The sequence below is a fragment of the Hipposideros armiger genome, unplaced genomic scaffold (genome assembly GCF_001890085.2).
Source record: "Hipposideros armiger isolate ML-2016 unplaced genomic scaffold, ASM189008v1 scaffold_54, whole genome shotgun sequence".
NCBI lineage: Eukaryota > Metazoa > Chordata > Mammalia > Chiroptera > Hipposideridae > Hipposideros > Hipposideros armiger.
The window spans coordinates 1,441,645-1,468,737 of record NW_017731404.1 but is presented as its reverse complement, the minus strand read 5'-3'; the positions used below and the strand labels follow the sequence as shown (position 1 = coordinate 1,468,737).

Genomic DNA, 27,093 nt, shown 5'->3' with positions numbered 1-27,093 from the left:
AAGACATTCTAGAAGGGATCTTACCGCCCCTCTCTGCTCCCCTCAGGCACGCACCTCTTGGGTCCTTCCATGACCTCTAGGGTGGTTCCCATTTGGTGACATTGTATGGAATTTATGTGAATAGTTACTGTATACTTTGTAGCCAGTTAAACCTGGGTAAAACCCTGCCCCTGTCACTTATTTACCTGCTGGGGTAAGTAAAAGCATGTAGCTGAGCCTTAATTCATTCAACAAGCATTAACTCAGGAAACGAGCCTCTACTGTGAACAAGGCAAGTGTGGGCGCTAGGGAGCTTTTTTTTTCTGGTGGGGGAAGACACAGACTGTAAGTTCATTGCCCAGGACAAGCACTGTGAACACAAAACGGGGTGATGTCACAGAGACTGGAGGGAGGGGGCAACTTTGAGCGGGGTGGTCAGGAGGAACCTCTGTGGAGACATCACTGGTCATTAAGAGTACATGAGATGCAGCGTCTAGCTCCTGGCCCGGCGCCTAACAGATACTAAGCGCTCACCGAATCTTACAGCGTGACTCTGAGTCATTCTCATCAGTGTACTGTTCTCTCCCTCGGGAGAACAGGCGCTCCTGGGGGTCAAGCTCAGTGTTTCTCCTCCCCGGACGCACGGCGCGAGCTGGCGCACAGCAGGTGTACGCACGGTCCTCAGGGCCTCTGCACGAGGGAGGGCTCGATAAGCTGGCCCACTGTAAACCGGCCCCGACTAGGGAGCACCGTTCGAAGTGTCCACCGAACGTCGGCTCCTTGGCCCCGGCCGGGCGCCCTCACTCGCGTCCCTTGCTCACAGTAGGCGTTTGACCGTGCGTGCTGAAGGAATGCCCATTTCTGGGTCCGGAGGCGCAGGACCTCGCCCATGGCACGGGACAGTAAACCGAGCATGAGGTGGGAGGCGACACGGCCCGCGTTTCCGTGAGGCAGGAGCGAGGGCCCAGGCCAGGGGCGGAGCCGGGCAGGCAGGAACGCTCCGCTGCCCTTCGCTTCCGCGCCCAGCTGCGCCCAGCTGCGGCCCTGCCCCCGGTGCTCCGCGGTTGGCTGCGGATCAGCGACCGCTGATTGGTCTGTGCGGCCAGGCGCGGGCCCTGATTGGCTGTGACGCGCGGCCGGGCGAGGCCCCCGCCGGCGCCGCCACCGCCCCCGGCGCTGGGCGGTCATTGGGCGGCGTGATCTCGCCGCGGTTCCGCGGCCCTGGCGCCGCAGCCGCTGCTGCCAGCAGAGAGCACCGGGCGGGCCGGGCGAGTGGCCATGGCGGGCGCCGAGGACGGGCCGGGCCAGCAGCCGGAGCTCGATGATGATGAAGCAGCGTATTGCCGGCGCTGGGGCGCGCAGCACGCCGGGGCCCGTGAGCTGGCCGCGCTCTACTCGCCAGGTAGGACCTCCGTCCGTTCCCTCCCCCCCCTTCCAGGCCTGCAGTCACCAGCCCGGGCTGCGGACAGCGACCCCGGTGTCCCCTGATCGGAACCCCAGCCTCAGGCCCCGATGCAGAACTCCAGCCTCGGCTTCTGCTTGCAAATAGTGCCCCCAAGTCTGGGGACCTCATCCCAGCGCCACTTCCAAACCCAAGCCAGAACCCCAGCCCCGAGGCTTTCTGGATGCAAAGATAGTCCCCACATTAAGGAACTGCAGTATCAGCTCCTCCAGCTACAGACAGAGCTCTCATTGAACCCCCAAATCCGGATCCTAGCCCCGGCGCACCCGCAGCTGCAAAGAGCCCCCCTGGACTTAGGGGACCCTCACCCCAGGACCCAGTACAAGCTGAAGCAGCTCTTCAACTACATGCACTGCGCCGGCCCCCTAAAAGTCACACCCCATCCCAGGTTCCCCAGATCCGGAATTCACACCCTAGGGCCCCATCTACCCCACAACCAGGACCCTGGGCTGGAAACAGGACCTCACCCCCCAAATCTGGGCACCTCACCCCACCCCCTTCACTCTGGGAACCCCAACTCAGGGGCCCCCAGCTACCGAGTGCCCCAGACGCCCTTCCCCCAAAGCCCCATCCTAGTTTTAGTTTCAGTGGCTTCAGACCACCATCTCCTCCCTCCCCTCCTTTACCCCCCCCCACACACACACACACACACACACACTTTCAGTGAGGAGTGTCAGTCCTTCACCAGGTATTCTGGAATTCCAGTTGGTGAAAGCATTGCAAATCCTCCATCTAAGCTCCTCCCACACAGCAGCCCCGACTTCATCCCTTGCCCCTGCCCCATGTACGCATATCAGCCCCCTCCATTAGGACTCGGGTGTGGAGCCCCCATATGCCCCAGACCAGACCACAACTTAGAGAACCTTGCTCCCATTCTGCCCTCAGGCCCCTAGCTTCTTCCCACTGTGCCTATCATCCATGTTCCAAAAAGCACCAGCCCCCACCCCCTTCTCTGACTTACTGGTGAGCCGCAAGAATCTCATTGCCTCGCCCCAAGAAGGCCAAATGACCCCAGTGGTTAAGGAAGTGCCTTTGAGAACTCGAGTCAGGTGACTGGGAGCTGCCAGAGGCCGCTCTGCTGGACATGGCCATCACACCGAGCTTTGTTTGTCAAACATTCTGACATCTTTCCTGTTACCAGGGGGCAGCCACCATGCATGCCCTAGCCTGGGGAGGGCATGGGATGGGTCACTACCACCTTTGGCTTCCAACCCTGACCCACCTGGGTTTGCATACCAATTCTGCCTTAGCTGGCTATAAGACCTCAGGCCATTTGTTTTCCTCTTGAGTTCTGGATCACTGGAGACCTTTCTGGACTTGCAGTTCCATGCTCTAGGTGTGATTTTGTTTCTGACCTGGCTTGGGCACCTGCCCCATGCTCTCATGGTTTCTTCACCCCTTTCCCTAAACACCCAGCCTGTAGACTAACTCCTGCACTCCACAGGCGGGCTGGGCTTGGCATCCTGACTCGGCGACCTAGCTGTATGACCTGGGCCAAGCCCCTTTCCCTCTCTTAAGCCTCGGCTTCCTCATCTCTGAATGGGTACAAGATAAGTTGATTTATTCCTTACTGTCTTTAGGAAGAGGAGATGAGATCATCCACTTTGGCAGGCACAAGACCTGGCATACAGTGGGCGCTCCCTATTGTTAACCCAATAGTACGACCTTTCCTGTGCGTGCTGGAGTAAGCTGCCTCACTTCTCTGGTCCTCAGACTCACCACCTGGGAACCAAGAGTAGAGATTCAAAGGCCTCCTTCTTTGGTGTCCAGCTCTGCCCACTCGAATAAACCCTACCCGTATTCAACTAAATCCTATCCGGGCATTTCAAGCCTTCCCGAGAGACTGCCATCTTCCCGGTTCCACCATGATGGCATCTTCTTCTAATTCTGGTTTCCCCAAGTGCCTTTCACTCTGAAAAATAGACGCACAGGGATCTGAGGCTGCAGACAGCTTCCTGCTGCCCCAAGCCTGCAGTCAAGGCCTTATCTCCTCCTGACGTACAGTTTTGGGTTCAGGGGTGAGGATTAAAGCGGGGGGACTGGACAGACTGGTTTCTCCATCTTCTGTAGGTCTCCCTCTGTCTCCCTCTGTCCCTTTCCAGGGTGGCCTTGAGGAAGTACCTTGACCTCTCTGGGCCTGACCTATAAAATGAGCGACTGGGCTCAATACATATTGAGCACCTTTGTCCCAGTCCCTGTTCTAGATCCTGGGGGCAAAGCAGTGAACAAGACAGGAAAAATGGGGCTGGCATTGTAGTAAGCCCAATATAGAAGGGAAGTACCACACCTGCCCAGTGGTGGCAAGCCCTATGGAACAAAAACCAGGGGTGTCCAAAAAATGTATACACATTTTAAGAGCTATTATCTATGCATTACTTTTCAAAGCTGAATTGAATTGCATAGCAATGTGTAGTATGATGTTCACTCAAAAGATGGCGTTCATCAAATGAATGCTAGTATCATTCACTGTATTACAATTTTAATACAATTTTTTCCTTTCATAAAATGTGTATACATTTTTTTGGCACCCTCTGTATATAGCAGAAAAGGGGAAAATGAAATGTTGGGGTTAGGGACATTTTAGAGAAAGCGGCAGTTAAGGCCTCACTGAGCTGGTGACATTTGAACAGAGAGCCCTGAAGGGAGGAAAGCATGAGGATATTTGAGGAAGGATTGGTACAGACTAGGGATGCATCAAGTGCAAAGGCCCTGGGGTGGGAGTGTGCCTGGAGTGTCTGCAGAAAAGCAAGGAAGCCTGTGGGCTGGAGCAGAGTAAGCAAAGGGAGAGTGGGAGATGTTTCTGGGTTCCAGGACTGGATTCTTGAGATTCCTGGGGCCAGAAGTAGGTTGGCACCATGACAGTTGGCAGCAATAATAAGGCAGTCAGCATTTCTTGAGCCCTGACTGTGCTGGGCATTTTGCTCACATGTTCTCATGTCATCCTCACTACAGTTGTCTGAGGTGCACCTTGGTATTAACTCCATTTACAGGAGAGGAACCTGCAAGCCAGTGGCCTCCTCATAGCCCGCCCCCCTCCCATGTGCTGTTCCTAATGTTTGTCCTGCCTGGATGGAGCTTGCACCTGCCCCCACCAGAGGGGAAGTCGGCAAGGCCAGGGGCAGCATCTCTTTGGTTTGACTGAAGTGCCTGGCACTTCGTGTGCACTCATTTCCTGAGGCTTAGCAAAGAGGAGCAACCTGCCCGCAGTCACACAACCAGATAGCAGCAGGGCCAGAACCAGAACACTGGTGGGGGCATTCTAGGTTCCGTGTTCTTAGTCCTCACTGGGAGTGAGCCAGCCCAGGGTGGGTGTGCCGGAGAGGGACCAATGTTTCAGGTCAGCAGAGCAGAGAAAGTGGGCCTGGTGTCTGCGGGGACCTGTGAGTCGCCTGATCAGGGCTACATGGGATGGAGGGACTGGCACAGGGTGACAGCCTCAGCCCAATCCCATGGGCCCCAAGTGTCTGGCCAAGGCATTACGGCCTGGTCCTGTGGTTCCCAGGAGCCAGAGGGTCCCACAGCCCACTCCACTCCAGGTTTCTCAGTAGCAGCCACCCTGTGTCAAGTGCCAGGATTTATGAAGTGGCAGGCCTTCCCTGGCCTCATGGGCAAGCCGGCAAGTGCCAGCTGAAGCCTGCCTATGTGTGCACCACTTCTCGGATGCCCTGGGCTTTAGGGTGGGTGGATCCTGAGAGGTCTCTAGCGTCAGCTGTTCACCCTGCCCCCCAGCTAACTACGGATGCCCCTGCCCTGGGACACCTAGAGACTCTTAGTGTAGGGTCAGGGAAAGGTCATGGGTATTGGGAGCGCTGGGCAGAGGTCCTGGCCTGTAATTTCAGAGCTGAGCCCAGGTTCAGTCACCCAGATGGGCGTGGCTAAAGCCAGAAGACAGAGGCTTGGGGCCCCTGCCCTGGCCAGGCCTTGTCCCTGCCACACTCTGGGTCAAGCTGTCTCTCTGCCTCGCTCAGTCTTCTTTTTCCACTTTTTTTCATCTCCTTCTTTCTGGCCATCCATGCTGTTTCTCTTTTTTTCTCTGTTTCCCTTTAAGCTCTCCCTGCCTGTTTTTCTCCTGCCTCTGTTTCTCATCTCTCTGTATCTCTTGATTCCTGTTCTCTCTCATCTGTCTCCCTATCTCTCTTCCTCTCTGTCTGTGGTCTCTGCCTTCTCCTTACCCACTGTCCCCACTTTCCTGAGGCTGAGGGTCTCCTAGTAGCCAAAGGCCATCAGAAGTACAGATTCTTCAGGGCTTGTCTGACGAAGCTGGAAGCATCAGGCCCGATGCCAAGCCTCTGGCTGTGGCCTGCCCCCAGGAAAGCCGTGATAGCTAAGGCCTGGCGCCTGACCTCCTCTGCACCTCTGAGCCCTCCACAACCACCACACACAAGCCTGGCCCCCTCCTCGGGCCAACAGGCAGTCACTGCTATAACTCGGCCAGGGATGGCTCAAGGAAACAAGGCCCTAGCACTAAGCCAGAGGCGGCCTGAGCTCTTATGTCCTGAGCAAAGCCCTTCCCCTCCCTGGGCCTCAGTCTACCCATCAGTAAAGTGACACCGTTCAAACCACCTAACCATGCAGGCCCTACCAGGCTGACTGTCCGTGTTGTGACTTTGGTGACCCTCAAGTGACTCTGAACAAATCACTTCATATCCCCAGGCATGGTTTCTCCCTCTGAAAAATCGAGCAAAGGTCCCAGCCCATGGTGTATGGCGAGGGCTGGCTGAGGTCAACCCTGGCATTGTACCTGGCATGTAGGAAGTGCTCAGTGAAGGCCGCTTATTATTGGAGATGTATTTTTTATAGATCAAAGTTGAGGCATTTGGTCTGCAGAAGGACCCAAAAGCCAAAGAGAGAGTTTAGGTGGGAAAATATTCTGGTTTCAGAGGCATTCTCCATCGCGTGGGGCGTGAGCTGGGCAATCTTGAGGATCAGGACAGCCCCAACCATTCAGACTGACGTGTCCCGTGTACTGAGCCCAGGATCCAAACCCAGCTCTTCGTTTTTACCCTTTGAGCCTCAGTTTCCTCATCTCGGCAAAGGGATAACACACTTCCTCCCTGGAGGGACTGAGACTTGAACGAGAGACTGTGCTTCAGGCTCAAAAACTCAGATGACTGCAGGGGCCTGGCCAGGACTTCCACCAAGGGAAGCCATCCAATAGGAGGCCACCAGGAGGGGAGGGCACTGGGGTGAACTGGAAGCTCTTGCCGTCTGCTGATGGGGCAGCCACTGCTGCTCAAGCCCAGGGTGGCCAGATTCCTGGGTTCTGAAGAGAAGCAAGAAATAGGAATTTTATGTGATTTTTTTTTTTTAGTGTAGCTAATTTTTTATTAACTGAGAACAAAATATGCCAGAGAGAGTGGGTCTGTGACTTCTCTGATGTAGGCTACACCTGGTACCCCAGGTGTGATAGGCCTCAGTGGGTGTCAGCCATTGTCACTGTTACTGTTATTTGATTGAGTTGCTGTCCCTACAGTCTGCGGGGCAGGCAGGCAGGTTGGCGCTGAGGATTCACCTGCCCCTCACCTCTAGCTGCCCTCCCCCCCAAAGCCCCACAACCAGCTTCCTGCTTCTGAGTCCCAGGCCTTGGCCGCAAAGAGGAACCAGAACAGGGAAGGCCCTGCTGGGCCAGATGGTGATGGACTCTAGCTGGGGGCTGCTGGAGTGGCAGGGCCATGGCTGAAGGGAAACAACCCCTGACCAAGAAGCCGGAAGCAAGGGGTTCTAGGCCCTCTGCTGCTGCTGTGTGACCCCTATTGAGGCCCTTGCCCTTTCTGAGCCTGTGTCCTCATCCGTACCACAGGGATCAAGGGGATGTGATTCTGGGGTGTCCCTTCCCCACTCAGAACCTTGATTTTTTTCACAGAGCAAGGGGATGGCTGCTCTTCTGATTCTGGCTCAGGGTGCAGCGTGCTGTTGTGCAACCTGGACAAGGCCCTTTATCTCTCTCTCCCTGTCTCTCTCTGTCTCTCTCTGTCTCTCTGAGCCTGTTTCCCTGTCAGGAACAATGAGATGCCTACTGTTTCCTTTCCAAGGTTTTTGGGGAGGAGTGCCCAGAGGCAAAGCCTGGCAGGGGTTTTTTTTTAGGATTATGGTAGGGAATTTGTTCATTCCACAAGCATTTACTGAGCGCCAGCTGTGTGCCAGGACCCTGGTGAGCAAACCAGACACGGTCCCAGGCCTGCTGGGTTCACATCTGGTGAGGGGAAGACAGATGTTATACAGGCAATGACAGTCCCATATGGCAGACTTCATGTTGGGAGAGCCCAGGGGTCAGAGGAGGAATCATGGCTGGCTCTCTGGAGGCAGAGATTCCAGATTGAGATTTGTAAGAACAGTACCAAAGTCAGCCTGCTGCAGGGAGCGGTGAAGGGAACAGCACACACAAAGCACTAAAGAGGAGAGAGGACAGATGCAGGAGGAACCTTCTTTATGTGCCCTGGCCCCTTTGGTTGTTAATCACTCACAGGGGTCTGACTGGCCCTATTGTGTGAGGTGGGCCTGACCCAGAATGTGGTTAGGGCCATAAGGATGATGGGGCATGGAGGGAGGGACCGGGGACAGCAGGACAGGGTTGGGTAGGAGCAGGGTCTCAGGAGCCAGACCCTCTGGCCACAGGATCCTGGTCTATAGCTGAGTAGCTGGGTGGCCTTGGGCTGCTTCCTTGGGACCACTCTGACCCTCAGACTTCTCATCCATAAAATGGCATCACCTCAGCAGGTACCTGGCACATAGTAACTGCTCAGTAGATATTAAACACTAATGATGAGAAAACGTTTATCATTAAGCGTCGTCCATTCCCTTGGGACCAGCTACCTGGAAAAGCAATATTCCCAATGGCCGTGTCACATGTTTTGTGTCACCCACATGATGTTTTTATTTCCTTTTACTTTTTTAAATTTTAACTTAAAATTATGAGAAAAGGTTTTTGATGGAGTTAGTACATTCGCAAATTTTAAATTCAAAATGGAGTAAGTGAAAAGCCAGTCTTGACTACGTAGTTTTTTGTTTTGTTTTGTTTTGTTTACATAAATGGCTGTTGTTTGCCCTTACCGGTATGTCCTGGATATCCCTCCCGTCCACACATAAACAGCCACCCCACCTTCTTCCTAGCCACAGAGATGCTGTGGACCAAATTAATTTGGCCAATCCCCCAGGCCGTGGACGCTTAGGTTATTTCCAATGGTTTGACACCTCAGACAAAGCTGCAGTGAAGTGAATCAGCTTGTTTGAGCGCACATGCCTAGTAAAAATGTGTGGCAACATTTAAGGAGAGGATTTCATACCCACATCCTGATTTCTGGCTTCCCTTGAGAATACAAGCTCCAGCCTCCCTGGGCCCACACTCCCACCTGGCAGTAGCTGGCCAATTAGTGGCTGCCCTGTAGAAAAGGCACGTGTGCTGCCGCGTCCCACTGTCCACACTCGGCCCACTTCACTCCTGCACATCACCCGCTGGCCCCTGGAGGCTTTGAGCACTTGTGACTCCCTCCTCTTCATACCACCTCTTCTTCCCTGTGGCTTACTCCTGGACCCCCTGCTCCTGGCAGGAGCCCTAGAAGCAATAACCAAGGCTCCATTTCTCCTGAATTCCTGACTCACTGCCTGGAGCCCTGCTTTGATGGAGGTTGGGGTCTGAACCTCTGGGATTAGAAGCTGTTTGTAGCTTCTACCTCCAAGTAATTACCTACAAAAGGGGATAGGTGATGCCACGATGCCAGTTTAAAAAAGCTTATTAAAGTTCCCTCAGGTGTCTCCAGAGAGAGCCCAAAGCGGGGCCCAGGAGATCAGCGTTCTGGTCCTGTCTGCCAAAGACTTGGCACATACAAGGCTGGCTTCATGGGTGTATGACCTGGGCACCAGGGGCCTGCGTTCAGAAGGGCCCCACGCTTGGTTTGCTGCAGCCATTCCTGAGTGTATGATCTCAGGCAGGCCCTTCCCCTTCTCAGGGCCTCAGTGACATCATCTGTGAAATGGGTAGGTTGGAGCCTTTCCTTGGTTGTTCCTAAGTTCAGCCTGTGGTTAGCACTGTAGACTCGTGGAATATATTTAAGAGCGCCCCTGGGGCCCAGCTCTGGACCACCTGCCCTGCCAGCTCACCTCTCACCTCTCTCCCCGCAGGCAAGCGCTTCCAGGAGTGGTGCTGTGTGGTCCTGTGCTTCAGCCTCATTGCCCACAACTTGACCCATCTCCTGCTGCTGGCCCGCTGGGAGCACACGCCCCTCGTGATGCTGGGTGTCGGTGAGTGCCCACAGCTCTGCTGCCAGCCTCAGTTTCCACAAGGGTCAGAGACCTACCTAGTGTGTGTGCCACTCAGACGGCGACTTGCACACGTGTATGCGTGTGTGGGTGTGCATGCTCATGTGTGCGTGCTCATGAGTGCAGTACGTGCTATGGGAACCCTGCCTCCCATCTCAGTCAGTAACACCTGTGTCCTTCCTGTCAGCTGGGCCAAAAACCTGGGCATCATCCTCAGTTCCTTCCTCTCTCTCTCACATTCCACATCCAAACCATCAGCAAATGTTCTTGACTCCACTTTCGGAATGCATCCAGAGTCCAACCATTACTCTCCACCTGCACTGTCCCCTTCTGGTCCAGCCACCATCCTCTCCCACCTGGACCATCATGGGAGCCTCCTCCCTGGTCTCCCCACCTCACACAGCAAGAGGGGTCCTGTTAGAACCTCAGTCAGGTCAGGCCACTCCCCTGGTCTCCCCTGTATGCGTGGAATAAAACACCAACTCCTCAACTCAGCCTGGCCGCAGCTGCTCCTCAGCTTTTACCTCCCTCCACTCTGGCCTGGCTCGTCCTGCCCCCACCACACTGGCCTCCTCAGTGTGCCTCCACCATGCACTGGACACACTCCTACCTCAGGGCCTTTGCATCTGCTGTTCCCTGCGCCTGGAACTCTTCCTGCAGATACCTACATGGTTCACTCCCTCGTCCAGGTCTCTGCTCAGAGGTCACCTCCTCAGGAGGCTCCCCACTGATTATCCCTCAAAAATAGCAGCCCTGGGGCAGCCGGTTAGCTCAGGTGGTTAGAGCGCAGTGCTCATAACACGAAGGTTGTTGGTTCGATCCCCACATGGGCCCCTGAGATGCGCCCTCCATAGCTAGATTGAAACAACTACTTGACTTAGAGCTGATGGGTCCTGGAAAAACACTGTTCCCAATTTAAAATATACACATATATATATGTGTGTGTGTGTGTGTGTGTATATATATATATATATATATATATATATATATATATATATACAGCTCTGTCATATGCTGTCTCCTCACCCTACTCTGTTATACAATTTATTTATTTATTTATTTATTTGTTTGTTTATTTATTTATGATCTGTCTTCCCCCTAATCAAGTGTCAGTTCCCTGAAAGTAGAAAGTTTTATCTATTAACTGCTATGTCCCCAGCCGCAAACACAAAGCCTGGCACACAGTAGGTGCTCGATAAATATTTATTAAATCAGTGAATGAATGAATGAGCAAGCTGCAACTTATCAGTACGTGCTGAGTGTTTTCCTTTGGTCGGTCCTCACCTATCTACAGCTGGCAGGTAGATGCTATGGTTGTCATCGTTTTTCAGATCAGGAAACTGAGGCTCAGCAAAGGGACCAGCCCAGAGTCACACCTCAAGCCAAAAGCACGACACAGTTCTTAATTCACTGTCTTCTCCACCCCTGGGCCCGGGATGACTACATTTCCTTCCTCTCCACTCACCACCCCACCCCTCTTCCCTCTGACTCAGGCACTCATCCCCTCCCCCGTCCTGGGCTCTTAGGCTGAGGGGCAGCTGTGCCCTTGGCCCACCTGGCCCTTCCTAAGTGTTCAGCTCCCCCAGCCTCATTAAAAGCATTCTGGCTGCCTAAGCCAGTAGTGCTGACGCCTGCTAATTGAGCCGTCTGGGTCTGAGATGGGGATAGGCATGTGCTAGGGGGCCCTGCCAGCTGGAGGGAGGGGGCCTTACTCCATCCAGTGCTGGGGAGCCTGGGTCTCACCCACAGGAGCCAGATGGCCCCTCTGCCCAGGGATGCAAGGGACCTGCCCCTCCAGCCTCTGCCTCAGAGCTCCACATTCAAGGGCAAGAATGGAGACAGTGTAAGTCCTGAAGCCCCAGCTGAGATGGTCACAAGCAGCCCCTGCAGATCTGGGTTCAAGTCCCAGCTCCACCACCTCCTGGCTCTGTAGCCTTGGGCAAGTGTCATTGCATCTCTGAGCCTCATTTTCCACTTTTTTTTTTTAAATTTTATTGGGGAACAGTGTGTTTGTCCAGGACCCATCAGCTCCAAGTCAAGTAGTTGTTTCCATCTAGTTGTAGAGGGCCCAACTCAGTGGCCTATGTCGGGATCGAACTGGCAACCTTGGTGTTAGGAGTACTGCGCTCTAACCAACTGAGCTAACCAGCCGCACCCATTTTCCACATCTTTTAAGTGAAGCTGCTCACAGTACCTGCCCCCAAGGGCTACTGTGAGGGCAAAATGCATGTGTGTATAACTGCTGAGCGGGCCAGTGACTGAATAGAGGTGGGGAGGGGACACCACCCAACATACCACTCACAGGGACTTGGGCCTTCCGCCTCAATGGTCAGTTTAACAATGGATGTTTCCCAAGTGTCTACTATGCACCAGGCCCCAGGCTGGGCACTTTTAACTCTTGGTGGAAACCTAGTGAGAAGGTTCTGATCGCCATCCTCTGAGACACCAGGTGACTTGCCCTTTGGCCCTCACCCAGGCAGCAACATCTGGGATCACGTATCCAGACCTGCCTGGCTCCCAAACCATGGGCTATACAGCCTCCAGTTAGCATTGGGAGGAGAGGGTATTCTAGGCAGTGGGCCCAGCTTGGGCAGAGGACTGGCGGCGTCAGAGCCCAGGTGTGTGTTGTGTGGGCCAGGACAGTTGGTGACCCACCTCCCTTCCCTGGTGGGGACCAGAGCTCCCAGCCCTGGGCTCAGGAGATCTCTGGCTGTGTAGCCAGTGCATCTGACTCCCAGCTTCCCAATCTCGTACCTTTGTCTCTGGGCTGATAAGAGCAGACAATCCCCTGATAATGATGTTTGCACAGACTAATCAATTTAAGTAGCTGCTCTGATTTATGTGTTAACACGCAGGAAGTAAGGGCACTGTGCCAGCCTACAGAGCCCGCCCCCTGCCCAACATTATCTCCCTAAAGGTTCCGGTGCCTCTAGCAGGCCTTTGATACCAGAAGAAGCAGAAGCATGAAAGGTGCCCAGTTAATAAATGCAAACAGATGGCGCAACACTGGTAACAAAATCAAGATAAGGGAGTAGGCAGGGAAGAGGCAAGAGGTCAGGCGAGGCCTCTCTTTGTAAAAGTTAACGTTTGTGTAGAGACCTGAAGGAGGTGAGGGAGGGGGCCAGGCTGATATTTCTGGGAGGGGCATTCCAGGCAGAAGGAACAGCAAGTGCAAAGGCCCTGGGGCTGGCGTATGCCCACTGCACTGGGGAATAGAAGGAGGCCAGGGGTTTTATTCCACGGGCCGTGAACAGCCATTGGTGAGTTTCCTGCAGGGAGCTGACATCAGCTGATGCTGCAGGGAGGACAGATGGGGGGTGTGAGGGCCAGAGAGGAGGCAAAGGTGGCAGCCCAGACCTGGGTCGTGTGGTAGAGGTGGTGAGAAGCTGTGAAAGGTGAGCCGCCAGAATGCTGCCAGGTTGGCTGTGGAGGTAGAGACGGAGGGGTCGGCGGCAACTCCAGGTTTGTAGCCTGAGTGACCGAAGGGATGAGGCCGAAGGAGCAGGCTTGAGGGGAAGTGCTTGAGATGTCTGCTGGAGAGCCAAGGAAAAGTGTTGAGCAGGAAATTAGAAATCCAGAAACCCAAGCTGGAGCCAGGGAAGGCAGCTAGAGATCAAAACCGAGGCGACCTTGCTATTTGAAGAGATGGTGTGTGAAGCTCAGGTCCTGGTAGTGTGCCTGCAGGGGCTGAGTGGCTGAGTGGGAGCTGAGAGGAGACCCCAGGCTGCTGCTGCTGCTGCCAGGGCGAGGAGGAAGAACCCACCAAGAGCGGGGGGTACGCCGCAAGAGAGAAATGTGTTTCCAGGAGACTTAGGGGGCAGCGAGGGGACGGACCACTGGATTTGGCCACGTTGGGATCATTAGCAACCTTGACCAGGAGTCTTGTCATGAACGAATAAATGAACAAATGAAAACCCTGGGAGCCCTGAGCTGTTGGCTGCACTTGGAGAAAGTGGAGGAAGAGTGTGCGTGCTTATGAGTTGGTGTTTGAAGAAGAGGCTGGAAGTTTTCTGGCAGACAAACAGAAGGGAGGGTGTTCAAGTCGGGCACAGTGAGTGGGTGCAAGGCGGGCAGTGAGGTCAGAGGTCACATGGCCTCAGGTTATGACTGGCCTGGTGTGGCTTCTCCATGGGTTTCTGAGCTGAAAGATAGAATTTGGCCCCAGGACAGTGTTGACAAGCCCTCTGTCTCCGCCACTCTGTCTCCACACTATCCCTTGAGTTGGGCAGAGGCGAAGAAGGCCTAGCTGGGTGACCTGTGGGGAAATGGGCCCCCACCAAGAGGCGCAGAAGCTGTCTCAAGGTCGCCCAGTGAGTCAAGGTGGCCTGGAGTGAGTCATACCCCCGTCCCAGTGTCCTGCAGACAGGGAGGCGGCCAGGCCGAAGCTGTCCCCAGGGTAAGCCAGCCGCCGGCCACTGCCACCGACTGGGACAAAGAAGCTTCTGTGTGCCCGCCTCTGCCACCCCTGCCCCCATTAAAGCAGTCTCAGGCAGCAGCCTGGAGCCTAGAAACAGCCACCCAAAAAGGAACGCAGGAAACACAGAGCCTTTTCCTCCCAGAAAAAGGGGACAGCTCCTCCTCTCCCAAAGTAATTCCTGACCTCTGTCCAAAGCATACGTTCCCCCTCTGCTGGACACCTGAAAAGACCGGGTGCTGGTCATTTACCAGATGACAAGACTGAGGCTCGGAGAGGGGAGTGATATTTAAACTACTAACTATAGCTACATTTGGGGAGCACTTAACTGTGTCCCAGGGACCGTGCTGAGCGCTTGACCTGCATTAGCCCGTCTTGTTAACTGATTGTCGTTAGGTGGAGTGAGCACTGTTAATATCCTCACTTCCTGGACTTGGACGGAAAGGCTCAGCGTGATCGTGCACGCCCCTTCTAATGGTCTGCGGCCACGCCGGCAGCCCTGTGACCCTGGGCTGTCCTACCCCTGAGCCTCATTTTCTCCTCTGGAAGTCGGGATGTGGCGGGGCCCATCTCAGTGGACTTTATTTTTAGAACAATTTAGATTTACAGAAAATGAGCAGCTAGTACAGTTCCCATATACTCCTGCCCTCAGCTTGCCCTGTTATTATTAGCATCTTATATCTTACATTAGTATCATACATTTGTTACAGTTACTGCTTCAGTATGGATACATTATTACGAACGAAAGGCAATTGATTCAGATTGCCTTAGTTTTCACAGTAATGTCCTCTTTCTGATCCAGGATCCCATTCAGGATTTCACATCGCATTTAGTTGTCATGTCCTTTTAGGCTCTTCTTGGCTGTGACAGTTTCTCCGATTCTCCTTGTTTTCTGTGATCTTGACAGTTTTGAGGACTGTTCCTTCGTAGGATGCCCTTCTACTGGAATTGGTCTGGTGTTTTTCTTGGCCTGGGTTATGTGTTTCAGGGAGGAAGAACTCAGAGGTAAAGTGTCATTGTCATCACATTGTAGCAAAGGGATGTACTGTCAACATGACTTAGCGCCGTGATGTTGACCTTCACCAACTGACACAAGCAGTTTGTCAAGTTTCCCCACTGGAAAGTTACTCTCCTTCTCCCCTCCCATACTGTCCTCTCTGGAAGGAAGTCACTGTGCACAGCCCATACTTAAGGTGTGGTGAGCTGTACTCCCCAATAATGCACTTTTTACCACCTTTGACATAGCGCTGGGCACACAGGAAGTCCTCCATTGTTGACCGTTACCACAAACATTGTTTTTTCTAATACAGATGCTCCTCATCTTACGATAAGGTTACCTCCTGATAAAATATCGTTAAGACGAAAATGCATTTAATACACGTAACCTACCAAACATCATAGCTGAGCGGGAAATTAGAAATAATTTCTCATTTTAAACATGCTTAGAACACTTACATTAGCCTATAGTTGGGCAAAATCATCTACTACATGGCCTATTTTATAATAAAGTATTAAATATATGTAATTTATTGTGCGTATCACTTGCACACCATCATAAAGTCAAAAAATCATAAGTTGAACCGTTGTAAGCCTGGACCACCTGTATTGCTTTTGCTCTTATTCTTGTCATCTGTAAGGATTAAAGGCTAAGGACGATTAAGGAGATAAGATGTGTAACCAGTTTAGAACTGGCCTTGGTACAGTTTAGGGATTAGAAGAGATAAAACATTTAAGATGCTGACATAGACCCTGGTATCTAACTTGCCCAATAAATGTCAACAACAAAAAAAATAAATAGTTGACATCTTTAGACCCAAAGGAAACAAGGGCATATGTCTCCACACAGGCTTGTATATAAACGTTTTCACAGAAGTGTGAGTCATAACAGTCCCAGCCTAGAAACAACCCAGACATCCAACAGCGAAATGGATACACACACTGTGGGACATCCAGACAAGGGAATACTATTCAGCAATTAAAAGGATGAACTATTGATCTATCAGCTGCATGGAGGACTCTAAAAGTATTATGTGAGTGAAAGAAGGTAGGCCCAAAAGAGCACATACTATAGGAATCCATTCATATGAAGTTCTAAAATAGGCAAAACCAGCCTATAATGATGGGAAGCAGATCAGAGGTTGCATGGAATAGGGGTGAAGGAAATTAGGGGGTGCAAGGTTACTGACTGAGGGGCTGCCTTCTTGTGACGGCAGCATTTACAGTTGTCATTAGAGCTGTCGGTGTAGGGCCTCAAGGCACCTCAGCTGACCCCTCACTGTGCATTGGAAGATGCTGAGACCCAGAGGGGTCAAGGGACTTGCCCAAGATCACACAGCAATATGATAGCAAGAGATGAGGCTCCCAATTCTTGATCTATACCCGCCTGTGCTCCTAGCCACATGCCTCTTGTCCCTCCTGGTTGACACAAGGCAGTGTGTATACAGCATCCTACAGTATGTAGTAGGAGCTCTATGAATGCCCCTGGACCTCCTGAGGTTCAGTTGAAGGACATGAAAGGGTGCTGGTTTTAGAGGTGGGTAAACCCGCCTCTTTCCATCCCATGGTTGCCACTTCGGGGAGGGGAGAGGATTGTTATAATTTCTGAGAGCCCCTTTTCTCATCCAAGAAGTAGGGATAATAAATGCAGCCATCTTAGGTGGTGACAAGGGCCGTGATAGAAATAAAGCAGGGAGATGTGACCAAGAGCACCTGCCTGAGAGGTTGGCTTTAGCCAGGGGGGTTGGGTGATGATTGCGCTGAGCTAGAAGGCTGAGGAGGAGCCAGCCATTCGGAGATCTTCAGGGCGGGCAGGGTGCTGTGCCAGGTAGAGGGCCAGCAGGCACAGAAGCCCTTGGCTTCCATCTCCCTGACACCTCTGCCCAGGTCCACGTCCCAGCGTTGTCACTGAGGAGCAGGGCTGCCCAGCCCTGGGTGGGGCCCTCAGTACACAGGCCCAGCGGGCCCTGTTGAGCCCTGCCCTGTCCCCAACCCAGCCACCTGTGCAGTGTCACCCTATGGCCTATCTTTGGCTTCCACCTGCCAGGAGGTGGTGCCGCCGCGTGTCCTTGTCATGAGGAACACGAGGTGCCTGCATGTAGCTGTGTCTTCCCCGCCCCCATCATCTCACCCATGTTTGGCATCCATAGGGTGGAGGCTCTAGGGCCTGTGTAAAGTCTTCACTCACGGCTACCCCTTAATTCAGGCCCAGGCATCAGAACTATATGTCCACAGTGACCCGCACGCGCACTCTTGCCCCGTCACTCGTGACTCCCGTTCTCCAGGGAGGTCTCCAGGGGCTTTTCTCCAGCCTCCATAGCACCCCAAGGCCTGCTGTCACCAAAGGGCTGAGGGCCCTAGCAGAACTCAAAGATCCCTTAAATAGCATAGCTGGGCCTTGGACGAGTTCACACAGAGAAATGAGTCTAAGGAGGGGGAGGGAAAGGGTTTGCCTGCAGTCACATGACCCAATGGACTGCACTTGTCATCACTGAAAACTGCATTTGTTCCTGCCACATTTGACAGCTTCTCCCTCCTCGTGCCTCTTTGCCCTGGAGATGGTGAGCTCAATGTCTGATGCATCTCTGGCGCTAGAGCATGGTGCACAGCACATGTCCTCACCGAATATTGCTTGATAGACGAAATAACTGACTCCCAACAACAGTAATAGTAGTAGGTATTGAGGGCTTACAGTGAGCCAAGTACTGTACTTAGTGTCTACGCTGATTAATTCAATAAGTATTTACTGAACCCCTGGTAAGTGCCAGAAACCAAGATACCGACATAAACATTCCCTTACCTTTGTGGGGCTGATGTTCTTGTAGGGGAGACAATAAACAAAGAATAATGAAGTCCAAGGTAACAGGTGCTTGGAGAAAAGGAACAATAGGAAATGGGAAACGCTGGAAGGTGAGAGTGTTTACAATTTTAAATCAGGTGTCCCTGGAGGATTTGGGTGAAGGACTGAAGGTAGTGAAGGAGTGAGCTGTGATACAGCTCGGGAAAGAATGTTCTGGGCAGAGGGAACAGCAAATGCAAAAACCCAGAGGCATGTAAGGGCAAAGGAAAGGGGACACTCCAGGGGGGCTGACATGCAGGAGACGGGAGTGTGAGGGGGGATGGCACGGGGGTGTTACCTGGGACAGGTGCTGGCCACTCCGCCTCAGTTTCTCCATGTGGACAATGGTGACGGTGCATCCTGCTGTTAGATTTGGACCTCGAGGCAGGTTAAGAGCCCGGCTCTGCCACTTGCCATTTATGCCACCTCAGTCCAGTTACTTCTGTTCTCTAAGCCTCCATTTCCACCTCTATAAAGTGAGAATAAAAATGGTACCAACTTCAAACAGATCATGAGAATTCATTGAAATCCTCAATAAATGGGATGGTTTTTTTTAATCATCATTCCCATCTATCTAGGGGAAACTAGGGCACAGAGAGGTTAAGTAATATGCCCAGTGTCACACAGCTAGTGAGTGACAGCTGGAATTTGAGTTCAGATGTAACCACTGTTCACCTCTGTATCATACTGAACCCTCAAGTGAGTGCATGGTGTTGGGGTCTCTGAGGGGACCCTACTCCAGTTCTGAATCAGTTGAGAACCAAGACAAGGAAAAGGCTGCTGGAGGCCAAATGATCATGTTGAATTGACTGTTGATAAAAGCTAGATGGGGCGGGGGTGGGGAGCATGGTGTCTACCTGCACCTAAGGTACACTTTGACACCAAACCCCAGAAGGACATTTCCATCTAGTCACTGGCAACACTGGAGCAGAGTAGAGAGATTGGGGGTCAGAGGCAAGGGGACAGTCAGCTCCTAACAGGGAAAGGTTGGGCTGATATGAGCATGCCCAGTTTATTCTCGCAGACTCACCAAGCACGTGGGTTCCCACAACTCCCATGGGGCAGAGCAAGTAAAGGGACAGATCCAGATTGAGGCCAAGAGTGTTATTCCTGAGGCCCCATTCACAGGGGACAAAGCGTTCCAAGTAGAGAAGGGACAGCCTCTACCCTAACGAGTGAGTGAGCAAGCAAGCAAGCGAATGCGTGACTCCCTGATTGGGGGTGGGCAGGTGGGGAGGTGTCCCTCTGTGTGTCCCCAGCCCAGGCTCACCCTTTTCTTGTCCACAGTTGCAGGGGCTCTTATTGCTGACTTCTTGTCTGGCCTGGTGCACTGGGGAGCCGACACTTGGGGTTCCGTGGAGCTGCCCATTGTGGGGAAGGTACGTATGTTGAGCCAGCCCAGCCTGTCCCCTCTGGAAGGAGGTTGTGCTTTCTGACCTTCGGTGAGTCCCTTTTCCCATCTGAGCCTCGGTTTCCCTCTCTGAAAGATGGGGACCACCCTGCCAGCCTGATCTCCCCCAGGACTAGAACAGGAAGCCCCAGGGATTTTCTGGAAGCAAACGCATCAGGCATGGCACGGTCAGAAGCTTTATTATGTGTCTGCCTCGCCAGAACCCCTTGATTTCGGGGGCCACATCTTGTTCTCCTTTGCCTGCCTTGCCTCACTATTTGCTTGTTTATTTTAATTTAACTTTATCTTGTATCAGTCAGACCTTTTTGGTTGTGAATTATAGAAAATCCAGTACCAACTGGCTTAAGCAAGTAAAGACACTGATTTGTATACTGAAAATTTCAGGAGTGGAACCAAATTAAGGCGTGGCTGGGTCCAGTAGAACAAACAGACCGTATTCTTCAGACTCAGTCTCTCTCCATGTCTGTCTCTGCTTTCCTCTCTGTTGGTTTCACTCTCATGTAGGCTTTCTTCTGAGAAGGTAGCCAGATGGCTCCCAGCTGCCTAGACTTCCATCCTCCTAGCTCAGCACCCACCCCCAGTGGAAAGAGAACTCTCCTTTCCCATAGTTATAGCCAAAGTTCCATGGCTCACTCCCATTGGCCCAGCTTGGGTCACATGCCCATCCCTCAGCCCATCGCTGTTGCTGGAGGGATGGAATGCTCTGATTGGCCAAGCCAGGGTGACATGCTCACTCGAAACTAGGGAATGGTGGGCTCAGCCCCATCAGAATAGCTGTACTAAGAGAAGAGGGTGAGGCCGTTACCAGAAGGAAGGGCTTAGATGCTGGGAAGAAATAGAGGGTGCTACCTGTCACTGTGAGGGCCTCCTCAATTTGTCGTAAGGTAGGAAAGAAGGGCGGAGATCGTCTCCAAGCCCCTTCACAGCCCAGGTGGGGAGACTGAGGCCTAAAGGAGGGCAGTACCAGCCTACAGTCCCCACTAGGTCATTTTGATCTGTCTGCTGCTAGAGCTGCTAGACCTAGACCCTGAAGGCTGGGGGAATCTGTATCAGCGGCATGGTGGAATGTTCTGTTGCCCCAAGGGCAAGGAGATGAGCTTGAATCGAGTGTGTGTAGGAGGTTGGGGGGAGTGGCTGACCACCACAGGCTGACCGGTCAGATGTATCCCCACTCCCAACTCCCTACCCCACCCCAGGCTTTCATTCGACCATTCCGGGAGCATCACATTGACCCGACGGCCATTACACGTCATGACTTTATCGAGACCAATGGGGACAACTGCCTGGTGACACTGCTGCCTCTACTGAACATGGCCTACAAGTTCCACACCCAGAGCCCTGGTGAGCATGCCAGCTGGTGGTAGACCTCCAGGGGGCCATCGGGGACAGACACTCCCCTCAACCCCCATGAACCTCCTGTGGTTGGTGTGTATGTGTGTGACCGCCTCACAGTGTTATAAAAAAAGTTTTAGTTAGTTATCTTCAGGTAAAATTCGGGTATTTGACATAAATGTCTATGTTTCCAGCTTCTCTTAAACAATCCAATCTGGCCAGGGGTCCTTGTTCCCACTTGGCTTCACTGGACCAGAGCTGAGCTGTAGCTGCGCCCTTTAGACAAGATGCACACTCTCCAATTTGCCACAGTCCCCACCACTCCCTGCTGTCCTATACCCAGCCCCCGCTTGCGTGTTTGCATTACCTACCTGGCTCTCAAAGTTTTTGGCTTTGCTACCCTGGTTTAGTGGAAAGAGTAACAGCACTGAACTCAAAACAGCCCTGCGTTGAGATCTCTGCCCTGCCTGTTTTAGGGAGGGAACTTGTCACTCCAAAGCAGCCGCTTCACCTCTCTGAGCCTCACTTACCGTATCTGTCAGGTGGGGGGATGAGTCCTTCCTCTGCCAGGTCTTGTTCTAACAACTTGACACCTCGTTGATCCTTAGAGCAGCCTCCCTGAGAGTAGATGTGACAAGTGTCTGTGGTGTAGAGGGTACTGTGGTGCCCCACCCACATCCCCCTCCCGAGGGGTGTAACCATCCCCTGGCTGCTGTGAGCGGTGGCTGCTAACAGCTCCCAGCAGCCCCTTCTGAGTGCTGCCAGGGCAGGTCCTCCCTCTCCCCTGGGGATGAGCCTGAAGCCAGTGCCAGGAAACGCCTACTAAAGACCAGCCCCCTCATTTCTGAGTGGGACCAACTATGGAGCCGTTAATGCTTCAGAGATCTACCCCCTGCCCCCAGCCCCCTGATAAATCATGCGCCCCTGAATCCTTGTCTCAGGCTGTGCCTCTAGGGAACCTGGACAAAAACCGATTCCCATTTTACTGATGAGGAAGTTAAGACTCAAAGAGGCAAAGTCAGTGGCCCAAGCTCATCCAGACAAGATGTATCACAGCAGGGGTCTGAACCCAGAGCCCCCCATACTTAACTATTACCTGTGCTTACTTACTAGCTGCCCCCTGAGCAGCAGGGGCGTCTGAGCTTGCCTGAGCCCATGGGGGAGGTTGGAAGGAGCCTGGAATGGGAGCTGCCCGGGGTGAGCAGTGAGGGCCAGGCTGCTCACACCCGATGTGACGGCTGTGTGGGCCCGATGGGCACCCACCCTCTCCCCCCGCTGCAGAAGCCCTGGAGCAGCTGTATCCCTGGGAGTGCTTCGTCTTCTGCCTGATCATCTTTGGTACCTTCACCAACCAGATCCACAAGTGGTCACACACGTACTTTGGGCTGCCGCGCTTGGTCATCCTCCTGCAGGACTGGCACATCATCCTGCCGCGTAAACACCATCGCATCCACCACGTCTCACCCCACGAGACCTACTTCTGCATCACCACAGGTGCGGCTGGAGGGTGGCACGGAATGGGCCACCCCTGCTTCGGCTGCAGCTCCCTCCTCAGGGTCAGGAGGACAGAGGTCACGGTGGGAGGTCAGGCTGTCCTTGCCCCCAGAGGAATGTTCTCAGAACACATTTATTGAGTACCTGCTATGTGCCGGACATGCTTCTCAGCGCTAAGGACACAGCAGCAAACAAGACAGACACCCCCACACACACCTCACGGAGTTGTTATTCCAACCACTCAACCATCCAGCAAGTATTTCTTGAGCACCTACTATGTGCCAAGCACAGCTCTGGGCTTGGGACACAGCACTGAACAAAACAGGCAAAGATCCTGACTTCGTGGCATTCACATTCTAATAGGGGACATTCCAGACAATAAATACATAAGTACTGCATCTGATGGTGCTACCTGCTATGGAGGAAAATAAAGCATGGGGTAGGAAAATGAAATGGGGAGGACTTCACCCTTCCAATAGGGTGGTCAAGGGAGGCCTCAGTGAGAAGGTGACATTTGAACTGAGGGAGAAAGTCATGCAGATGTGGAGGAAGAGCACTGCAGGCAGCGGGAACAGTAGGTGCAAAGGCCCTGAGGCAGGAGCATGCGTGTTTGAGGGAGCAGCAAGGAGGCTAGTGTGGCTGGAGTGGAGGATATGAGGGGCAGAGTGATACGAGAGATGACCAAGTCCATGTGTGAGGAATGCCATGGGGAACAAACAAAGCAGAGGGAAGGGCAGAGAGAGGGGGACGTGGGGGAAGAGTAACTGTCCATATGAGGTGGTCAAAAAGCTGAAAAAAGTGTGGGAGGGGACCTGCAGATTAATAGGGATAGATTAGCCCAAGCAAAGGGAACAGCAAATACAAATGTCTTGAGGCAGGAACGCCCTGGGGTGACTGAGGAACAGTAAGGAGACCCACACGCCATTGGTAGTTAATGGGCCAGTGCCAGAGAGGTGGGGTGGGGTGGGGTGGGGTGGGGTGAGGTGAGGTGAGGTGAGGTGGGGCAGGCAAGCAGGTTTTCTGGGGCCAGCTGAGTGTCTTTCAAGGTTAAGTATATCAGAGGTGCTGTCAAGTCAGGCCAACTTAGGTTCAACTATCAGCTCCTCTGTGTGTGCCTTTAGAAGACTCGAGCCTCCCTGGGTATTGTGTCTCATCCACAAAATGGGGCTGCAGCCACCTCCTTCACATAGTACCTTTACAGGCTAGGTGTGAATAGCAGAATAGCGGATATAAAATGCTTGGCATGTAGGTGGGCACTCAATAAGCTGCTACTGGTTTTTTGGGGAGGAGGTTGTTTTATTTCTTTCTGGAGGCAGAACTGAGAGCCACAAAAAGATAGTCCTTGCTCGTCCTAAAGTCATGCTCTTTGAGAGCAGGTAGAGGGGTTAGGCTGTTTAGGAAATATGTTAACTGCTCAGCCAGGGCTGGGATCTACCCTGGTTTGGCCACCTACTAATTGGGAAACCCCCTGCCAAGCCTCATTCTTCTTATGTGGAAAATGGGACTAATAATATAACAGTATGTACCTCATGATTTGGGTAGGAGACTAATCCAGATTAAATAAGATTGTGATCAATATTTACTGAGCACCTACTATGTACTAGGCATCATTCTTGGCACTGGGGATCAATAGTGAAAGAACATCGGGTTCAGCTCTTCGGAGCTGACATTCTAGTTGAGGTGTGGGGAGAAAAACCAACACAAAATGGGGAAGTGGCAAATTAATGAGAATGGTTACATTATCATAAAGGCTATAAAAATAAAAGAGGGTGACATGACAGGCCTAGAGTGCTGTTTAAGTGGTAGTCAGGGAAGGCTTCCTGGAAGAGGTGGCATTTGAGTCAAGTGATAAGAAACACTACCACGCTAGCATATAGTAAGCACTCAGTATGAAAGTGAATTGAGTGAAGGCAGGCCCTAGGCCCATTGGTGGGAGGGCCCCATCCTTAGATTCCTTGGTCAGTCCTGTCCCCTCCCCTCTGCAGACCCACTTCCGGTTGGTTGCTCTTGCCCGAGGCAGGGCCAGCTTTCTCCCTACATCCCCTCAGCTGCTGCTCCCCCACTCAACCCTCAACCCCCTGGTGCCCTGTTTTCCACTGCAGGCTGGCTCAACTACCCCCTGGAGAAGATGGGCTTCTGGCGACGCCTAGAGGACCTCATCCAGGGCCTGACAGGCGAGAAGCCTCGGGCAGATGACATGAAATGGGCCCAGAAGATCAAATAACTCCTCCAGCCTGCCACCTCGTTGCCAACCATCCCCAGACCCCCAAACCGAAGCCATCTGCCAAATTCCAGCCTTCCTCGTGCTGGCCCCGCCAGGTGGAGAGGACACCTCCTGGGCTGGGCCCAGGCACCCCCAGCCCACCCTTCGTGACACACAATACTTGAGCCACTGATTTTTAATTTCCTTTTTTTTTGTTTTCTTTCCTTGGCCCCTCCCTAACCCCCTGAGCTGCTCTGTCTGCCAAGCCTGGCTGCAGAAAAAGGAACCCCGCCCTGCCAGCCACCCCTTGGGTAGAGGGGAAGCTCACCCACTCCAGCCCCGATGGGTAGCCCTTCAGCATGGCTGGCATTGGGGCCACTGAGTCATCTTCTCTGTCCCTTGTCTGCCCGCAGTGGTCTGGGAGCCCCCAGGTATACCTAAGTGTCCCTGGAGCACTGCCCTGCCATAGCCCTGCAAACTGACCCCACATGCCTGGGTGAGTGGACATCCCCAGCCACCACCTCCAGCCTGGCCTTTCCACCCAAGGATGGCAAAGCGCAGCAAGGGTATGAGGGCAGCTGGCCAGAAGAAACCAGAATCCCCTGCCCAAGTGTGGACCCCCACTTCTTCCCCGACCCTCCCCTATCTGCCCACGTGATTCCAGCCAGAGCTAATGTTTCTAACGGAAGTAAGTCATCGCAGGGCACAGCCTCTGCAATGGGTTTTGGTCATTTGGAACGGGACACAGCATCCCCTCTGGCCAGGGGTATGTCAGAGAAGAAAGAATGGGGCTTTTTTGTTTTGGTTTTTTTTTAAAGGTGCTTGCTTGTTTAATGTAAATAATAGAAAGCCTTAATATCTTTTCTGTAACGGAGTAATATTTTAATGTCATGTTTTGGATGTACATAATATATTTATAACAAAGCAGCAAGAGTCTACTTAACCTCGGCTGCCTCGTGTTTCCTGGTTGCTGGGGGAGGAGGGTAAAGGAGCCTGGAGGGTGAGGCCCCACCATTCCCAGCTCCCCCACAACCTGGGGCCCAGGATGAGGTCTTTGCCACCTGAGAGTGAATGAGTTTGACATCTGCTCCAGACACTTTTAGAGGGGACCCATAATTTGGTGAGGAATGGTCTTCACACAGGAAAGCATGATGATAGAGTAATGAAGGCTGATCCCTATTTATGAATTCCTTCAGCAAATGTTTATTGGCACCTGGTGTGTACCAGGCTGTGACCTGAAGGTTGGGGCATAGCAGTGAACATACAGACAAAGACAGACCCTAGTGGAGTTGACCTCCTGGGGAGAGAGACAATAAACAGATAAATGCACATGGGCATTCAGATGTTGATTTGTAAAGAAAATCATAAAGCATGGAACCACACTGGAAAAGCAGGGTGGTGCTGTGTGGCAGGGTAGTCAGGGAGGGCCTCTCGGAGGAGGTGACATTTGAGCTGACATCTGGAAGAGAAGATGGAGCCAGCTGGGGAAAGGAGCTTCCTGACTGGACAGCAAGTGCAAAGGCCCTGAGAGCAGGAACAAGTTCGGGGTTTTTAAGAGATAGTGATTGAACTGAAGTGAGCAACGGGAAAATGGAAGATGAGGTTGGAAAAATAGGGACTAGCTATATGGAGCCTCACAGGCTGAGATAAGTGGGGAGACACTGGACATTTTAATGAGTATCTTGTTCATTCATTCATTGAACAAATTATTATAAGGTACCTCCTCTGTGCTAGGCACTGGGATTCAGTAATGAACTCTACAGGCATTATAATCAATATCTAGTCTGGGCTAGATAGTTTCTACAATATTAACCAGGAAAAAAAAAAAAGAGAAAGCCTTTTGGGGATAGACATGATAAAAGACTCATTAGAGCAATGAGAGATAAAGTATTTTTTAAAAACTGTGACCCATAACTTCATTTTCCTTAAAGTTTGCCCACCACTAGACTTGATTTGTGACTGTCTCGGGACCACAAAAGGAATACTAGAATTCATCAACTTCTAAATGACAGAAAACTATATAACTTAACCGAAACTTAATACCTAAAATAATTTTATTAGCTCATAGCTGAAAAGTTCAGAGGTGATGCTGACTTATGGTTTGGTAGGACCCAGGGGCTCCCATGAGTCATCAGAACTTGGTCTCTCTAGCTCTATTTTTCTCTGAATTGAGACGACATTGGACCAGCTCAGAAATTTCAAGTCTTCTGAGTAGTTGCAGCAAAAGCCCCAGGGCAGGCTCTCAGTGGCCTAACTTGGGTCATGTGACTACCCCTGGACCAATCACTTTGGTGGTTGGGGGGGAGTGGAATGATGGTGAAGTATTCTGATTGTCCAGGGCTGAAACATGTTCACCTGCAGGGACAGGAACCAGGCCCTCCCAACCTGTGTGAGTTCCCCTGAGCCAGTGAAAAAACAGCCTGAGTTCAGAGAGGGGAAGCGACTTGCCCACAGCTAGTAAGGCAGAGCCAGGCCTCAGGCTCAGACCATCTCCCTACTCCTGAATCCCAGGGGCTGGGAAAATACTTTTCAAAACCAGAAGGAGGTATGTTTTGCGTCAGGTCTGGGAGTGTGGGGGTCATTTGTGAGATGGGGGAGGGGGGTGCCAATAAGTGCTAATAGCTACTGAGCACTTACCACGTGCCAGACTGTGGAGAGCTCTGTACTTCGGGTCCCATCAAGCAGTCCCTGCAGCTCTGAGAGGGGA

General features: G+C 52.6%; 1 protein-coding gene and 2 long non-coding RNA genes across 3 annotated transcripts in view; 1 reads left to right on the top strand and 2 right to left on the bottom strand.

Annotated features, from left to right (window-relative positions):
• LOC109381857 (uncharacterized) overlaps positions 1 to 966 on the bottom strand; it is a 13,401-nt gene extending 12,435 nt beyond the window's left edge. The window contains exon 1 of the long non-coding RNA XR_002123828.1: positions 514 to 966. This is a non-coding gene — a long non-coding RNA (uncharacterized LOC109381857). The remainder of the gene's footprint in view (positions 1 to 513) is intronic.
• Positions 967 to 1,155: 189 nt separating this feature from the next.
• PEDS1 (plasmanylethanolamine desaturase 1) lies at positions 1,156 to 25,329 on the top strand. Its single transcript, XM_019640944.1, has 6 exons — positions 1,156 to 1,381; positions 9,560 to 9,679; positions 19,234 to 19,325; positions 20,554 to 20,698; positions 21,971 to 22,183; positions 24,286 to 25,329. The coding sequence occupies exons 1-6, from the start codon at positions 1,258 to 1,260 to the stop codon at positions 24,405 to 24,407; spliced, it is 816 nt and encodes a 271-aa protein (XP_019496489.1). The 5' UTR covers positions 1,156 to 1,257; the 3' UTR covers positions 24,408 to 25,329.
• On the bottom strand, positions 15,661 to 21,959 carry LOC109381863 (uncharacterized). The gene is made up of 3 exons (XR_002123832.1): positions 21,220 to 21,959; positions 18,245 to 18,415; positions 15,661 to 17,976 (listed from the first exon to the last, which is right to left on the bottom strand). It is a non-coding gene; the product is annotated as an uncharacterized LOC109381863 (long non-coding RNA).
• Positions 25,330 to 27,093: the final 1,764 nt, after the last annotated feature.

Coding starts and splice junctions, on each gene's coding strand:
- PEDS1 (XM_019640944.1), top strand. CDS start 1,258: ATGGCGGGCGCCGAGGACGGGCCGGGCCAGCAGCCGGAGCTCGATGAT. Junction 9,680..19,233: donor CCTCGTGATGCTGGGTGTCG/GTGAGTGCCCAC, acceptor TCTTGTCCACAG/TTGCAGGGGCTCTTATTGCT. Junction 20,699..21,970: donor GTTCCACACCCAGAGCCCTG/GTGAGCATGCCA, acceptor CCCCCGCTGCAG/AAGCCCTGGAGCAGCTGTAT.